The sequence below is a fragment of the Natator depressus genome, chromosome 4 (assembly GCF_965152275.1).
Source record: "Natator depressus isolate rNatDep1 chromosome 4, rNatDep2.hap1, whole genome shotgun sequence".
NCBI lineage: Eukaryota > Metazoa > Chordata > Testudines > Cheloniidae > Natator > Natator depressus.
The window spans coordinates 89,971,330-89,990,749 of record NC_134237.1 but is presented as its reverse complement, the minus strand read 5'-3'; the positions used below and the strand labels follow the sequence as shown (position 1 = coordinate 89,990,749).

The following is a 19,420-nucleotide window of genomic DNA, read 5'->3' as shown; positions in this document are numbered from 1 at the left end:
ATATAAAGTAATCAGCTAATGGATGATGAATCCCCATGATATAAATTAAATCATTACAGAAATTAGAATTTCTAGTCAATTTCCCTGTCAATATACGATTACTCCCTAAAGTACATATTTTGTGCATGGGCTAGTCAGCTTTTTAAAAGACTTGAGAAATGGAAGTCAGGAGTCTATTCCACAGTCTAATAGATCTCTGTTTTAGAATGGTTTTCTAGGTATATAGCCTAAATGTAGTATGCGTCTCACAATCTGGGCAAGGTTGCTACATTGTTCAGCTGATGACCCTGTAAGTTTTAAGATTGTGAATACCAAGGATATTTGGTGTTTAAATACAAAGGCTGTATAACTAAACAAAGTTTTGGGACAAAGGCTAAAGCAATTAGCTTCTCAACAAAACTTGCCAACATCTGGTTCCTGAAAAACTAAAAGCATGCTTTAGGACAGATGAGGAAGAGTAAAGGAATACATCTATCACTAGTGAACAGCTCTTAGATGTACTGGAATGGAGGTGGGAAGAGAACATTAGAAAGGTTATTTAAGAAGAAGATATGTGTGCTGGATAAAATTTTTGTTGAAAGTTGATTTTTACTGTGATAACTTAAGCTAAATTCAAGTTTATTTTTCTTATTCAGTTTATGATCACATTTGGTCATGTAGGATGATTAAGGAAGTTTTAGGATCTGGGCATTTGTTAGTTCCATGGGAAAGGGAGCTGTTTATTCATGTTTAGCCCTAATTTGCTGGTTTTAGTTTTATCCTTCCCCTCTCTCTTTACATCATGACACTGAAGCCACAGCTTTATTTTGCAGAAGTATAAACCTTTGTTTGAAATTGATGCTGGTGTCACTGTGAATCATCCAGTAGAGGGCACTAAGTAAACACAATGGAAGTCACCTTACATATAAAGAGCGTGTACTTCACTTCTGAAATGTACCCAACCCTCCCACAAATGTAGACTTAGGCTCAGGTTTTGCAACTGACATGATCATTTTTCCATGCAATAAAATTACTTTAATCACTTTTTTCAAGAAAAGTACTTTAGCCTTTGCCAGTAAGGTATAAAGATCCTGACTTTAAATGTGCATACATTTCTGGTACATGTTAACTGTGTCCGGCTGAAATAGGTCAGATTCACATACAATTAGGAAAAATAGGAAAAAGGGAAACCAAAGTAATTAAATTTTCATGTTTATTAATATCAAAGCATTTTGAATTGGCATTAAGTTTTAAACTGAAACACACAGTATCCTAAGAGGGGATGATAACTGGAAAGGGGAATGGCCTTTTAAGTGAAAAACATAGACTTTTTCACTATATAGAAATGTTTGCTTGATATGTCCCAAGTTTGGCTCCTTATAAGCCACAGAGGGGTTTTGTGCATGAACTCTTCAACCTGAGAGTTTTAGCAGAAAAGCTCCTTTACAAAGCCTAATTAAAAGCAGGTTTATGTCAGGGCCCTCCCTCACTCTGGTTTTTATTTTGGCCTTCTCTCCATGTCAAAAGTCAAGTCTCAAAAGAGAAATGAAGTTCATTATTAAGTCAGGAGCATTTTTTCTCCTTCTTCATTCTAAGCCCAACTAAACATGTTTTAGGTTTTGGTTTGGCATTGTGCACCTCCAAATGAGATTTTATTTTATATGCACCTAAGGGTGAAATGTAAGAAGATACCGATCACAAGTCTGAACTTTGCCCTACACAATAAATAATCTGCGAAAAGTACAGTGCAATACCACTTACATGCAATGGATTTGATATTGGGAACCAAATATTCTCAACAGATGGTGTTCACTCTGGAAATATTTACAGCCATAAGAAGTTCACAATAAATTCAATGTCATCATCATGCAATATGGTAAATGTTTATGTAACCACATTATAAAAATGCATGGAATTGTACCACACAGATATGTAAGAGAACCTTTCAGTTTGGAAAACTTTCTTCATTTCTAACTCCATGTATCACTAATGTTGATAGTTTAACATACTGATTACTAAGTGTTCCTATTTTTCGAGGTTACTGAAATTTTATAGTTAATAGTTGTATCTATTTAGTTTCCTTACCCATCTCTCTTTTTTAATATTTCATACTGTGCTAGCAGTTTTAATGGAATACTCCCATCAGAATTCATTTAGCATCAGTAATACAAACAAACAAAACAAAACAAAACTGAAATGAAGGGGAAAAAGCACAGATTGCTATAAACATAGCAGGATTTTTTCCCTCCATTCTTAGCCACTTAACTCATGCCTAACCTACTAGACATGGCCAGAAGGACCACATCTCCAATGCTGCCTGAAATGCCAGTATAGTCATTACAATCCATTGTGATTTCAATGGAACATCAAAGAAGCATTATCATACACAGATGGAAGACAGGAGGACCAATAGTGAAGCAGCTAATCTCTTGAATTTATTATGGTTATCCTTGGTGGTATTATAATTTCGCAATAGTTGCTTTAGACTTCAGTGTGCTCCGCTTGCAGCCAACAGAAGCAGCAGATTAAAAAGCACGATATTTGTAGTACTCATTTCCAAGCAAAGTGTGGTGGAGCTTTTCAGAAGGCCCCTGAATGTTCACCAGACGTGAAGCACATATAGCACTTGGACTCAAGAGAATAATGCGACAATGAAGTTTAATCTAATCAATTCAATATGTAATAGTAATTGCACAAAGATGACATGCAAGTGTTTTAAAAACAACAAAAAATATGTAAATTGTTTTATAGTTCTTCAGGCCAGAAAAACAGGTCACCTGGTCATACATAAGTTTGTGTTTCCACCCTTCTTATAGAGTTGATCCGCACGAAATATATTACTCCTTCAGTGAGACAGCTGTTTAAGATGATGTACCTCTTTTATAAAATATGGAATTCCTTCTTCATTATATACAGCAAAACCTGTATTAAAGAAAGTCATCATCTGCCCCAACAACTTTCATGCAAGTGGAACCCTTTCCCACTGAACATACTGATAACACTGAAGAAAAAGCAAGGCAACTTTAGTACTCACGAAGGATGCTTGACTAACAAATCTGGAGATTATAGTTCTCCTTTGATTTACTGAACAAGTACAGCCTGGGAAGTAGCAGTACAAGCTTTCCCACACGGCTCCATCTATGCGTCCCAACCAGGAAGCGAAAAGGTAGTTCAGTTTCCATGATCAATCTGTCCTTAGCATCTCTGCCAAAATTGCCAGCAGAACACAAGTAGCTTTTGTTTTGTGGAGAGCTGTCCAGTAGGAAACCCTCAATTTCACACCGGACTCCAAACCATCTTCAGGTAGTAGTATTTGTGGTCCAAATGTGATAGCCCTGTGTGGACTGAATTTGCATGGAGTTCACAAGGACTTCTGTCAGCACGACGACTACAAAACTGGTTGAAATCTGAACCTATGGGCCCAGAAGCCAAAGGTGCAGTATCCCATTATTAACTTTCTCAGCTACCCAATCCCCACAAACGCATGGCAGCTCTCTGGGGTATAAATTCACAGCTGATGTGTATATTAAATCCAGACAGGTACACCATCAATACAATGGTAAAACTCTGTTCCTGAAATAAGCAAAAGGGGAAACAAAAATAATATGGTATCAACTTCCTTACCTATTTCAATCACTGATGTTCACTTCAATAGTTAGCAGCTTTTTTCCCCCCTTAGGCTGCTGCTGCCATAGATGCAGTGAAAAGTAATGGATACTTTTTCAGCAACTTTTACTAGAATATCTACCTACCAAGTGTGAACCAATGGGTTGCTCTTAAAAAATCTGTTCTTTTCCTGTGGAAAAACAGAAACTCACATCCTTCAAATCCGTAAACAAGACAGGCTCTTAATAAGACAAGCTGAAACAAGGTAGTTGGAGCGCCCACACAATAGGAGAGCCTCTGAATCAATGAGAATGTATTACTCCTGTGTCCTTCTTAACTATTATAGAATGCAGTTTTTGCAGGGATGAAATAATTGAGGCACATGTTACCCACTAATATACATGGGGCGGGGGGGGGGGGTGGAATCTATCTCAAAGGGTGCCTTAAGAAGTTCAGAAGAGGCTCTGGAGACATTACTACAAATAAAAGAAAAAAATATTGCTTCAAGACAATGATTCTATTGATATGTATCTTCCCTCTCTAAAGGAGAGCCAGCAATATTGAAAAAGAAGTGGACAGATGAAGACTTTCTTCAGAGTTAACACTACTATATGTCTGAATGCCTTTCTACCTAAGGCCTAACAATTATGTTAATTTCTCAAGCCTTTTAGAAATAAGTCTACAGACATGCTAGAAAAAGAAAATAATGGTTGAAATTAACACTATCATGCTCTGACCTTTGGTGAACAGAATTATATTTGGGAGAGTTTCTCATCTCTAGCACATTGCCTTTTCCCATTCTCTTACTAATATTCCTAACTGAAGATATTCTGAAACCCTTTTTTCCTCCTTCCCTAGCCAGAGACCCAGACAAAAGGCTATTTACTACCATCATTTACCTAAATTTTACTCCCATTAAGGATAAATCAAACATCAACTAGACGCTTCTGGTGCATGGTAGTGTTTTATGGACTAACTCATCTATCTACTGTCACTACAACCAGACATTTTAACCAGTCAGAAAATGACTTATTAGTAGTCTAAATTAGAAATGAATATAAACTAACTCTAAGGAAGCAAGATTATTACAGGAGTAATCAACAAGCTACCCTTTCACAAAAGTAGTTTTGCGTAAGAGCCATGAGGATATACTAAACTTTTGTCAACTCCTATGCGCTCCAATCTGTGAGTATGAGGGTATATATGCCAATCAACTATCTTCATAATTTAACAGATACAGCTACACAAATGAACTACTGTCAGACTTCGTTAGAATATATGAGTTTTACATCTCAGAGCGTCACTATATTTCCAGAGCCGACCTGGCTAATCAGAATCTTCGAACACTCATGGAAGCACACTGTACTTGTTCTAAAGGTACTAATGCGCAAAATAAACTAAGCACAATTCCTTTAGAGGTAACCTGCACAGAGGAAATTTGATTTTTTCCCCTTTCAAATTTGTTTCATTTTGTAATTAACCAAAACATTCTTACTAAAGAACTGAATTGAAAGGTAATACGCCAAATTCAAAAGCAGCTACAATGGCCCAATGAAGTTAGGTGAAGAAAATATCAGTAAGGTAGCATCAGCCTAAATATTAGAGGTCATATCCAGGCCTACGTTAAGTCTTCCCCTTTTGCCCTCCAGGGCTGTTACCAAGTAGCTTAGATCAGCCCTTACATTGTTCTAAGTTGCACTGAGACCACACTGGCCCACAGTCAGCCTTAGACACAGAGCCACCTTTGTCCCCCCCTGAAGTGTGCTTAATCTAGTTCTCATGCATCTCAGGAGTAAGCCAGGCACAGGAGGGCTGCAGGGGCGTCCTTTGCACAGCTCAGGAAAGTTCAGAGAGAAAGTCTGAATGCCTTACAGTGTTTGACTCACTATAACAAAGGAAGCTGCAAGGACAGGAGAGTCTCTCAGGAAAAGACAGACAGACAGAAACAAAGAAACCTCTCTCCATTTCCCCAGGAAGTTCAGAAATTCTCTACTTTGGCAGATCTAGAAATCAATCCATAACACTGCATGTTGTTTGACTTGTTTTATGTATTAGCATGTGTGTGTGTGTATATATATATCAATTATTCGTGTACTAGCAAGAGATACATTTGTGCCTGGCCACCATTGTTTTCAGATTATCTAAATCCTCATGTTACCCCTCTCTGAGATAGAGGGTTTTCTTTTGTTTAAGCAGTGAAGCCTCTAGTAATTTGTCATGGGGAACAGAAAGTGGAAGCCTGGCTCCCCCAGAGATAGGACTCTGGCCAGCCAAATTTAGTTTGAAACACTACTTGCCCTGTCTACACTAACTGTATTAAGCCCTGTTTAAAATCATGTTAGCTAAAATGCATTAAAACAAGACCTATTTTCCTAGTCTAGAGATGCCAAATTGAGGAATCCAACTTGACTGAATTTGCCCTCCAGAGAAACATCACCCAAGCATAAGGGATGGATCTTTGGGAGGACTGTTGCAATGTGCACAAAGAACAGTACTGCAAAGAATGGAAATCTGGCATAGTAGGACTGAAACCCAGTCACTCTCTTTATGCTACCTTTGCTTTGTGTGGACTCTTTTTTTTTCCTTCAGAGAACTCACTCCACAGAAAGTGTGCCTTTCCAGTCCTCTTTAGGTGTGTCTTCACTAGGAAGATAGGTGTGTTCTTAACCTGAGGTAACTAAAACACGATAAATTCTAGTGAAGACAAGGCAGTCTGTTTTCACACAAGTTAGCAGGTCAAGGTAAACCCAAGGCTCTCCCACAGCAGGCCGAGTTTAAAACTATGGGAGAGTCTCGGGTTTATCTTGATTTCCTAACTCATGTGAAAATTACAAACTGCCTTGTCTTCTCTAGGATTTTACCTCCAGTTAACTCAATACTGTGAAAAACTTTCCAAAATAACTGTTTGACAAAAAGAAAAGGAGTACTACTCAAAATGAAGATTAGAACGGGTGTCTTCCTTTGGGCATTATGTTACCAGGAGGCAAAAGGAACAACAGGGAATACTTTATAGTTGTGTTTGTTTTTATGGGACCACAAAGGCCACATCTAAAGACACCATTTCTTTTCCATATTATACATTTACAAGATGTAGCTGGCCAGGGGTTTGGAATCCATCACTTTGTTAGCTCTGAAATATGTCCAACTCTTTTCTGTACATTTGGTAAGCCAAAAAACCTGGGTGGTACATTGGACTCATTTTTCCTGTTTTCTGAAAAGTTTCTGTATTTTTGACCACTCACTACAACTTGTGGAATTCGTTAATTTTATACGAAGAAAAACTGTGCCGAAGTTTACAATAATCTGTTTAAGAATGTAGGGATTTTGAACCAGATTCTCCCACATTTACTCACATTGAGTAATACTTTATTCATTAAATAGAGCCATCAGTGGGATTACTCACAGAGTAATAGACTACTGACACTGAGTAAGGGTGGCAGAATCTGTGTCTTTGTGAGTAAATTAATCTCTATAAAAATTCTCAGATTAATTTATATTTTAGAAAACAAATGTTTTTAAAAAGGTATATGGCAATTAGCTCCCAATATCACTAATGTTCCCATATTCCTTACCCCTGTATGTCACACAATCACAGTACTTAGCATTTGATCCCTATTAGTGAAATATTTAATCAGAAGTTAACGGTTAATAATACATCTGGGGGCGTTGGGGAAACAGAGCAAGAGTGACATGTGATTGACAGAAGTTTATAGACCTGTAACTCTCAATAGACATTCCCATGAAGCTGATAAATGTCTCCAACAAATCTCAAGTGACTAATGCTCTTATAAAACTGAATCTTATATGGTACTACTAGAAAGCAAGCCATATCAACTGCAATATGATTTTCTTATGTTATTCAGGGGAATACTGACAAGAAAAATCTGTTAAATGCTTATTCTTATTATAAAATAATGTCTGTGTTCTTAACAGTTAGCTCCCCTAACAATCATTTATTTAGTAAGATAGTAATATTTCAGAGCACGTGTCCTGTGTTTTGGTACACAGGAAATTCATGCAACAGCTCCAATTCGCTTAGTATAGTCAGCGCTCTTTTCCCAAGGCTTTTTAAGTTTTATTGCTGTAAACAATTGTTCATTTAACAAAGTTGTTTCTTCACTAGGTGTTCACCTTAAAGGCTTTGTATGAATTTTATTTGGCTGCATAACATTTCTTCTTTTAAAAGAGCGTCACAGCCAGAATACTTTTCATTTTCTCGAGAGGACTACAAACAAGCTGCTGCTACATGGGCATAAAAGGACTTGCTAACATCTCATTATGATTGTTCTAATGCTGCATAATGAAAGATATTTTCAGCCTTTGTCAAGTAGTTTTAGAAATCCTTAAAACAGTTTTCTTTAACCCTTTTATCCATAGAAACAGCTGCACTTATGCTGGCACTAAATATGGAGGAAGTTATAATTCCTACTCCTATTTTTTTTTCTTCAAGTTCAAAAATCTAGCAAGAGAGAAAAACAAATTCTTCTAAAGGTGGGAAATTAATTCATACCTAATAAAATTCTACATATGGCTTAGATTTTCAAAAGCGACTAGTGATTTTGCGTGCCTCAGTTTCTGGATGTCCAACTTGAGATGCCTTGAATCAATACATTTCTGATTTTCAGAAAGTGCTGAGTATGAGCTCTGGTGTGCAAAGCTGGGCACCCAAAAATAAAGGCACTCCAAGTATGTAGTGACTTCTGAAAATTTAGGCCATTATTTTATTATCTCTATTACAGAAGCACTTAAGTAGTCACAATTAACTCAGGGCCCTGTTTTGCTGGATGCTGTAAAAACACATAGTAAGAGAGGATTCTTGACCCAAAGAGCTTACAGTCTAAATTAACATAAGATATGACAGGTGTGTGTAATAAACAAGCAGAGGAAATCTATGTCAGGAGATGAGAGTGTGACAGGATTGTGTGGGTCCTGTACATTGGTTACTTGCATAAACTGCAAAGTTTTTTTAAAAATCCAGTTATAAAAAGAGTAGATATCAATGATACCAATAACACTGGAAATGCGGCAGAATGCAAAATGGTTTAAATAAGTCTAACAAAAGTATGCAAAATTCACAACATAAACCAACATAAGAGTTATAGATATAAGAAGCTGAGGTAAGAACTTACAGTAAATGGCAAGGAACTTTAAGTATCTGATTATTGTAAGGACTATTTTCTTTTCAGAAGCTATTGCCGAATTTGACAAACTTGTGCTTTTTTTTATCTCCAGTACTAGACTGAGTCAGTATCAGTGCACGTTATTTCTTAACCTGATTGCCCCAGTCTGCAGTTTAGCCAGCAACATGCCAAACTCCAGAAAAGGACCTTTATAATCAACATGACAGAATGTAATATTGCTGCACAGCAGATTCATTCCATATGCAGTTTCATGGTTGAAAAATTATTGATCTAATGGCTACTCTCCTCTTCTCAAAATCAAGGTCAAATCTCACATAGCTGAGACATTAAAACTACAAAGTGGATTTTTCTGAAGTGTTTTTTAGAATGGAGATATTACTAGTTAAGCTACATTTGATAAAACTTCATGGTGATTACAAGTGTAGAAGACATAGTGGGTCAGTGACCCAAATAACAGAAATCTAGACTGCTATGTTTAACCAGGATGTAAGTATTGACAATCAGGTACTTGTCAAATGCAAGGATCTGGGATATTGAATTCTCTTAATCTTAGGAAATATATTTTATATCGGGTTTTTATAAATCCAAAGGTCAAGTGCAATAAAAGGTTATGAGGTTTTTTTCCCTTTAGCAGCAATATAATATTTTTAAAGATACTTATTGGTAAACATTGCAGGCTATCATAAAGGCAACTTGTCACACTGAACTTTATTATATTATTATAAATTCCTTACACTGATTCTACAGAATAATAATGAAAGGCAAATAAATGTAATCCCGCCTCAATGCATTTGAGTCCTACAAGCTACTTCATTCACTAACAGAAGAAACAGACTCTGCATGTTACTATTTTCTCATGTGTTAGCAGCAACTTTCTATCTATAATTGATTAATGAGAAGTGCCATGGGCCCTTTAAGGATGTCAAGAATTCTGCACCCTAAATAGTGCTCCTGAACACTGCGCTCAGGCTTCGGACTGGTATTCAGAGTGAATACTGTCACCAGCGAATGGTGAATACCATTTCCTTCAGGATGTACTGTAATAGAGGTGTATAGGTCCCAATCTTATAGTGAGCTGCACACAGGTGGAGTCCTATGTCCATGATCCACAACAGGCAGGATCATGCCCTTAGTTTGCAAATTCCTTGGTACAGGGACAGTGTTTTCACGTGTATGTGCTGCCTACACAAACAAATAATAACCATGTCACCTGTTTAAGGATTGAGACAGCCAGACCCTGTTTCATCTTACAAGATGGGACAGAATCACAGCACCAGGTGGAAACACTGCATACCCATACTTCAAAGTTATTACCTTTAATGTTAACTTATATTTGTTACTGAAACATAACAGCCCTACTGGGTTAGACCAATGGTCCATCTAGCCCAGTATCCTGTCTTCTGACAATGGCCCATGCCAGGTGCTTCAGAGGGAATCAACAGAACAGGCAATCATCAAGTGATCCACTCCCTGTCGTCCACTCCCAGCTTCTGGCAAAATGGAGGCTAGGGACACACAGTATGGTGTAGCATGCATTTAAACACTAGTTGTAATGTAAAATGTTCATCTGTATTAGCGTTTTTTTTCCACTCCTTTTTCCTTAGCTTGCACTATGGCATTCATGGGAGAGAGAATGATGTCATTTTATTAACCTCATAACTTTCCTTTAGGAGAGGAATACAAACGCTGGAATGACCAGCTGGCATTAAGTTTCTGTTTTCCCTTTTTCAAATATATATGCATAAAATCTTATTTTTTCAAGAAGCTTAGCAGAACAAAAAGCTCACTATTCTGCCTTTCAAAACATTTTCTGAGATAAAGAACAAAGTAAATAAAACAAAGGTTAAAACAACTAATTATGTTGTGGACACTGAGACCATGAAAATATTGTACTCTGCCAATATTTATCTGTTTAGGTACTTCTCTAGCTCCCATCACCACAGTACTTGACTCACTCACATTACCAGGAGACACTAAACCGTAAAACGCTACTAAAATAACCTAATTCCTGAGCTGGCCGGGAAGTTTAACAGCCGCATAATACAGTGTCAGACATACAGAATAAGAGTTTTGGTTACAGTCTTGGTCCACTGTTCCTGGTCCTCAGAGGCTGGAGGTACCTTGCCTCTCTGATGCCCCACTCTCGCCAACTAAATAACTGGCATTGATAGATTTTGAAGAAAAGCGAGCTCCAAGCTCCCTGATGTCACTTCCAGCAGTGAATGGTAGGTGGGGAGAGGCCAACAGTTCTGGCACCCAGGAATCTATTATTAATTGTTATTGAATTATGGCGGACTCACAATATGCCCTGTAATGTCCACATACAGCAAGACACAATCCCAGCCCAAAGAGCTCGCAGCCTAAGTCGGGTGGTAGACAAAAGCTGGGGGAGTTTTAGTTGGTCATGGATTCTAAGGTTAGCCAAACCAACCAAAACACTTGTGTCCTTGGCTATGCTCGAATTTTCAGAGTAATGAATGAATGACAATTGTTAACATGTTGAAATAACGTCATGTTTTAAGTGTAGACAAACCCTTAGATTACATTACTTACACAGTAGTACACAACAAAACCACTGACAGAACTGAGATCAGACCACAGGAGTAATGGCCCCCTAGTCCAGGGTTGAGCCTACTAATCCATGTTGACTTTCCAAGTGCTTTGCAAAACAACGTTATTGCACTTTTAACTATTTTGCTCCCCATTTTACAATAGAATAAAGCATATAACAAGGCCCAGTATTATGTAGTGATTCTTAGACAAAAGGACTGGGTTAAGGGAACTTCCTTTCCTTGTTTTGGGCAGTTTAACTCTAAATGTAATATTGTTTTAGTTTAACAGTTTTGTTATGTTGAATTTTACAATTCTTACCATGAGTTTATCCCAAAGCTATTATAATAGAGAAGAACAACCTCCTACTAAAGAGGGATCTTCCTTTAAAAAACAAAAAAAATTGTGAAAACAGCTGTTTGCTTTCAGTATCTATGTCTGCCATCTTTGAAAAAAAATTCAATAATCTCCCGCTAATAAAATGTTTCCTTCCAAAGAGTAACACAAAAATATCAGAGATATATTATAGAAACAAGAAGCTTTGTTTTTCCAGTTTAAATTATTTTCCAAGCATTATGTTTTTAAACATCATAGATAACAATCTGTCTTTTCCACTGTATGAGTCCAAATATGGGAAAACAATCATAGGTGAGATAGATATCAATTTAAATCCACTTTATTTACTAGATACATCTACATAATAAAATCTGCACTGGATACTTCTGGCTCAGGAGAAAGTGTGAAGAACAACTATATGTCATACAATGTCAGTAGATTAAATGCATTTAACCTGTTGTTAGACAGAAATTATGCCAGTAGGAGTAAAACTATTTTTATGACTCAACAAAATTTATTTGTCAAGCCAATCTATATTAATTTGTGGTCAAATTACATCTGCCCTTTTCTAAACTTTTAGAAACTGTTCTAAATACAGCAGTAAAATTTTAAATGCTACCAGGACTGTATCCTAGGACTGTATTCTTTGCAGGAAAAAATAGATATTTTAAGCCGTCTCAATGTATTTATCCACCTATGATATTTTAGAACAAGTTTCTGCAACCCTTGCTCATCGTGAACAATCCTTCCCTAGAACAATCTCATTGAAACAGATGGGACTACTCATGATTAAAAGTGCTAGTCACTGTGAATAAGGGTGGCAGATTCTGGCCACTAATATATACTTTAGAACCTTTTGGGCTAGATTGTGCCAAATGAACACAGCCCGTAGTAAGGGGTAGTGTTTAGCTCTGCTGCCCCAGGGGCATCCCACAGAAAGAATTAATAGAATCAAAGAAATGTGGAGCTGAAAAGGACATTGAGAAGTCACATGCTGAGGCAGGACCAAGTAAACCCGAGACCATCCTTGACAGATGGTTGTCCAACCTATTCTTAAAATCCTGCAATGATGGAGATTCCACAATCTCTCTTGGAAGCCTGTTCCAGAGCTTAACTACCCTTATAATTTAAAAGTTTGTCCTAATTTCTAACCTAAATGTCCATTGCTGCAGATTAAGCCCATTACTCCTTGTCCTACCCTCAGTGGACATGGAAAACAACTGATCACCGTCCTCTTTAAAACAGTCCTTAACATATTGGAAGACTGTTACAAGGTCCCCACTCAGTCTTCTTTTCTCAAGACCTACCATACCCAGCTTTGTTAACTTTTCCTCATAGGTCAGGTTTTCTAAACCTTTTATCATTTTTGTGGCTCTCCTCTGGACTCTCTCCAATTTATCCACATCTTTCCTAAAGTGAAGCACCCGGAATTGGACACAGTACTCCAATTGAGGTCTCCACGGCCGAGCAGACTGGGACAATTACACCTCAGAACAATATTAGCCTCTTAAGCAACTGCATCACATTATTGACTCATATTCAATTTGTGATCCACCATAACTCCCCCCACACACATCCTTTTCAGCAGTACTACCACCTAGCCAGTTATTCCCATTTTGTAGCTGTACATTTGATTTTTCCTTCTGAAGTGTAGTATTTTGTGCTTGTCTTTATTGATTTTCATCTTGTTGATTTCAGATCAATTCTCCAATTTGTTAAAGTCATTTTGAATTCTAATCCTGTCCTCCCAGGTGCTTCCAACCCCTCATCTGAAAATTTTATAAGCATAGTCTCTACTCCATTATCCAAGACATTAATTGTGTGCTCACTCTGCAGTGCTCCAGAGAGTGATAATTTGCAGAGGGCCTGTATGAGTTAAGCCACCCATTTTACACTGCCTGCTGTTGCTGGATACTTTTATGCTGAATTTAAGAGACACAAATTCCTGTCCTATAAACATACATTTAAAAAGACAAGCTAAGGGCTCATCTACATAGTGCATTAGTGCACACCAGCTGGGGTGTAAATTCTAGTATGTCATGCACTAATTGTCCATGTGGACCCTGTTGATGCACACTAAAACTTCCCTACAGCACTTTGATATACTATTGTTTGAAACGGGACTATGTCAATGCATACTAGGAAATGTTTATGGTGCACAAGCAGGGTCCACATGGACAGTCAGTGCACAACATGCTGGTGCACAGTAAATTTACACCCCAGTTGATGAGCACTAATATACTGTGTAGACAAGCCCTAAGTTTCACATGAAGTGTTTTTGTCTTTCAGTTTTCCAAAAAATACACTTTGTTTAAGCTCTGTAGAGTGCTCCTTTTCCTGTGTTTTGCTTCTACTGCTTGAAAAGCCTCTAGGTATGGGCATAATGGGGATATGTGTGAACCCAGGATGAAAACTGGGGACACACACAACACTGTTTTTCACCCTCTCTCCCTGCATGTTTAAGCCCTCACTTGGAGGGAAAGGAAGTGGCAGAGTATGGAGCAGTGGGGAGTTTGAAGCCTGGTCTACACTTAAAAGTTTTGCCCACATAGCTACGTCAATTAGGAGTGTGAAAAATAATCATACCCTTAACTGACATAGCTATGCTGGCAAAAGTCATAGTGGAGATGCAGTTAAAACAATCCTTTTGCCAGGATGTTTTATTTTGTTCAGAAAACTGACATAAGCCGTATTAGCAAAAGAATTTTTTTACCAGTGTAAAACGAGTCTACACTAGGCGGGTTTCCTGTACATCTGTTTGCCTGTATAACTACACCAAGAAACAATTTCTAGTATGGACAAGGCCTGAGACTGCTTAGTGCACACCAGTGCTTGACATTCCCTCCCATCCCAGCAATCCACCTTAGGGTGGTGGGGTATAAAAGGAAGGAGGGAACTTACACGGTGGGGAGCCTCTGAGGATCTGTGTTCTCTCTTCACTTTGCTTATAGGATATGTAGTTTAAACTGACAGCACATACTAAACACATCTCCTGAGTAATGATAGTTCTCAGTTCTGTTTAACACACTACCTGTCGGAAAAGCAGCACAACACAACACAGTAAAAGGAGTCACCCTTATAATACGGGAACATTACCCTATTCTGAATCAAGGGCGTGATCCTCTTTGCATTGAAGTCAAGGGCAAAATTGCCAAGAATGCCACTGGACCCTAATTCTGTTATATTATTTTAAGAGCACCAAGCCATCATAAATAAAGAAGGCCAAATGCAGCGTGGAGTAAAGTGAAAGCACTGATTTCAGCAGAATTCAGCAACTCATACCAAAGATGAAAGTGGCCTAGAGACCGATAAGAAAAAGTGCCATGATACTGTAAATCTAAAAACAGTAGTTAATGCATTTTAATCCTGATAAAGATCTGGAAGTAGGCTGCCTATTTACAGTGTTTACGAGCATGTTCTAAGAACACAGAAGCTGAAACAATAAGTGATAGTGGGAAGGAGCATAGCTGTGAAGCTAGAAGAATTGTCCCCAAAATAAACTACACGTCTCAGTCTCTGACTTCAGAATATAAAATCTGTACAGATGTGCACACATTATGGATTGTGTAATTCAAAATGATTGTTATTTGAAGTGCAGAAAATGAGTACGTGCTTAAACAGTGGTTATAATATTGATTCGTATAGCCACAACTGTTTTACCCAAGTCATGTTACTTATTGGGAGTATGTGTCAGTCAGTATATATTATTGAATACTTCAGACAATGGGCACTAGTAAAAAATAATTAAACGTTAAGAAGGGTGAATAGTTCAGTTAACTGCTAGCACATACTTGCCTACACTAATTATTTTTTGTCTTTTTACCCTCCAGGAAACATTTGTTGGTATAAATGATGGCAATCTGCATAGGCCTGGATTTTCAGATGAGTTGAGGACTAGATCTTCACCACCCAATAAAGGTGACGTTTTATTTGGTTTGTTTTTTTATAGCAAGGGAAGTGGAGACAAGCCACAGTTAGTTCTCACTTTGATGCAGGTAGCTGAGGTCACGGTACGCTTCCTCCCCTACCCAGGGTTGATCTTGACTAGCTACTTTAAGATAAAAACTACAGAGCCTTGTCTCAACTAGGATTTTACAGTGAGACAACTAACTCATCTTCTTAAAGATAGGCTGTCTTCCCTGTCAAAATAGGTGTTTAGCTAAAGGAGTGAGTGCCCAGCTCCCACTGAATTTCAATGGGATTTTGTCACCATTTTGAACTCCCAACTCTTTTGAAAACCCCTGTTGTATCCAAGCTAAGCAGGATACAGTCTGTTCACTATACCATCTACTCTTAAAGTTCAGTGGTAGCATAGATAAAAATATAAATTACATGTTGGTTAGAGTGTCACTTCCAACAGGAAGTTGTAAGAAGTTGTCAGTGAGCGTATGAATGTGTGAGGGAACAAAATTAATATCGCGTGCTCCTAATGATGGCTTTCCCTATTAAATCTCACCCATTCAATATGTAAATCAGACAAGCTTACACTCACATAAAGATATATAATTTACCACTTTAAGTTATCTCTGAATTTGACCATGTCTTGGCTCGAGAAGCCTATTATTTATCATTATTATTTTAAAGCTTAATAGTGATCCTAACCAGTGACATAAATCTACGCGGTCATCTTGCAATTTAGTATGCAAATATTCCAACCCCAATTCAGATTTTATGTACCTTCATCTGTAATATTTAATTTTGTGTCTAAAATTATTAGATTAAAAACTACAAAAATATTAACTGTGTAGTTTCCCATTCTTTTAAATAGCTTGAAATGTATGAAAAACAAAAGTTCAGGAGGTAGCTTTTTAACAATATCATATAGCCCAAACAAATTATGCAAAATAAAATGGCACAAAAATAACTACTTTAAAATAACAGTGTTTACTTAGTATACAGTTAAGTAGGCTCATATAATATTGTACCTGCAAAAGTAGCCTTTCAAAGGCTAAGAAGCTGTCCCATTTGGCATTCTGGGGGTGTTTTAAAGCCTGGATTGTGGCCAGCACAAGCTGTAGAAGTCCACAGTGGTTCCTGAGAGCTTTGAAATTGTTTTTGAAAAGCTTGATGTGTGAACCGAGCTGTTCTGGGGTGACTCTACCTGTTAAAAGAAAAACAGGGCGTATTACCAACATTTCACGACAGTGAATAATCATAAATATCTGAACAAACATTTTTAATAACGATGGATTATATTTATGCAGTGCTTTTCATTCAGAAAATAAGCTTCACAACTATGAGCCTGTTCCTGATTCCATTGCAGTCAATGGGAGTTTTGCCCTGCATGTTAACACCAGCAAGTTTGCAAAAAGAAAAGGAGTACTTGTGGCACCTTAGAGACTAACCAATTTATTTGAGCATAAGCTTTCGTGAGCTACAGCTCACTTCATCGGATGCATACTGTGGAAAATACAGAAGATGTTTTTATACACACAAACCATGAAAAAATGGGTGTTTATCACTACAAAGGGTTTTCTCTCCCGCCACCCCACTCTTCTGCTGGTAATAGCTTATCTAAAGTGATCACTCTCCTTACAATGTGTATGATAATCAAGGTGGGCCATTTCCAGCACAAATCCAGGTTTTCTCCCCACCCCACCCCCCCACAAACCCACTCTCCTGTTGGTAATAGCTTATCTAAAGTTTGGACTGCATAGTTCTTTTCTACAGGAGTCACTTCATCCATGATTGAAGTGCAGTCATTTTAGATACGGAATCTGGCTGATATTTAACAACATACAGCAATGCCAAAGAGAAATTTAAGACACAAAGTGAAAAGTAACTTCTCTCATTCAAACATATGGAGAAATTTAGGTAAGCTACCAAAATCACTCCAATACCTCTCCCGGACACTGGGCTAACATTTTTACTCTTGGGAAAATTACGGTGGGAATTTTAATGAGCACATGCAGAGGGCTCCTTAGTCTTACACTTTGTCCATAACACCGCACCCTCCAGCAGCACAGAGTCCCATGACACCTGGCTAGGATGACATTTGGTTCAGTATTGACTCAGAGAAAGAGTACAACTTACTAAATCACCAGTATCACTTCCTGAAACACATCACAGAAGAGAAACCTCTAAGGCAGGGGTAAGCAAATTTTTTGGCCTGAGGGCCGCATCGGGTTTTGAAAATTGTATGGAGGGCCGGTTAGGGGAGGGGGCAGGAGGGCTGAGGGGGCCTGCCCCCAACCCCTATTCACACCTCCCCCCGCTTCTCACCCCCTGACAGCCCTCCACCCTACAGGACTCCTGCCTCATCCAGCCCCCCCTGTTCCCTGACGGCACCCCCGTGACCCCTGCCCCATCCAACCACCCCTTCTCTCTGTCCCCTGACCGCCCCTGGAACCCCTGCCCCTGTCTGCACCCCCGCTGCCCCATCCAACCCCCCTTTCCTTCCTTACTGCCCCCCCCGGGACCCCTGACCCATCCAACCACCCCTTCTCCCTGCCCCCTGACTGCCCCCCTGCTACCCCATCCAATCCCTCCTCTCATTCCTGACTTCCCCCCCAGGACCCCTATACCCATTCTGCCCCCCCTTCTCCCTGTCCCTTGACTGCCCCCTGCCACCCCATCCAACCCGCCCCCCTCCTTCCTGACTGCCCTCCCAGACCCGCTGCCCCCATTCAAACCCCGTGTTCCCCGCCCTCTGGCTGCCCCAACCCCTATCCACCCCCTGGCCACCCCCCCAAACTCCCCTGCCCTCTATCCAACCCACCCTGCTCCCTTACCATGTGGCACAGAGCACCGGGTCAGGCCGGGCTCTGCAGCTGCGCTGCCCCAGGAGCTCGCAGCCCCGCTGCCCAGAGCATTGCGCCGGCAGTGCAGTAAGCTGAGGCTACGGCGGGAGGGGAAGCAGCGGGGGAGGGTCCCGTGGGCTGGATGTGGTCCACGGGGTGTAGTTTGCCCGCCTCTGCTCTAACGGATCTGACCTTTCTCAACTTATGTGAGCTGAGGAGATCACTGAACAAGACAGTATCATTTCACCCATTATTCACATATACATGCATTAGTACCCAGTACACAACTGTCTCTTGTATGGGAAAAGTGTGGATATCCTTTACTGTATATATTAAGAATTTTTATCATATAGTTAATCCTGAAATAAATATTATTCTACGAAATATTAAGGTGTAAACTATACAGCTTGGTAAATCTAAAAAAAACTCCACAATAGTTTGCCCTGTGACCAGGTGTAAGCCACACTATAGTACCCGATGCCCAGGGAACAAGATGTGAACTCTAAGCTTCCCCTCTCCTTGTACAAATGCTCAAGGGGAGATCTATAAGACCTGATCTACTCTAAGAGAATTACCTCTTGCTGATAACAGGCATCATCAGTGTGCACAGTTGAATCATACTGAACATGGGTCAACTGCAACACATAGACCAGGATACACCATGCGTGTACCATATCATGGCATATTATCATCATTGAGTAATTTTCCTAGTGCAGACCAGGCCTAAGAGTGGTTTGGAAGATCAAATTGGGAGAATACTTTGGTATAATATTGGTATTATAGTCATAGTTAGGTAGGGCTCCACACCCTGGATCATGGTAGTCAGCTGAAACGAAGGTAAGGGTTTTCTCTTATTAATTATTATTTATGTTATCTTGGTTTTTTTTATAATCTATACTTTTCCTTAAGAAAAGCCCCTAGTGATGGCAACTGTATCTTTTTTTTCCCCCGGTTTGGCCACTTCACCAGTTTACAGGGCCCCTCATCTCTTTTCTTCTCTCTAAGGCCTTATCTACACTGCACAGTTTTGTCGGCAAAAGGCAGCTTTTGCTGACAAAACAGTGGAGG

At 39.1% G+C, this 19,420-nt stretch overlaps 1 protein-coding gene across 1 annotated transcript in view; it reads right to left on the bottom strand.

The window, feature by feature from the left end:
• Positions 1-19,420, bottom strand: part of SCFD2 (sec1 family domain containing 2) — a 301,712-nt gene that overhangs the window by 211,437 nt on the left and 70,855 nt on the right. The window contains exon 4 of the mRNA XM_074951411.1: positions 16,538-16,713. Coding sequence (XP_074807512.1) covers positions 16,538-16,713 — 176 coding nt within the window. The remainder of the gene's footprint in view (positions 1-16,537; positions 16,714-19,420) is intronic.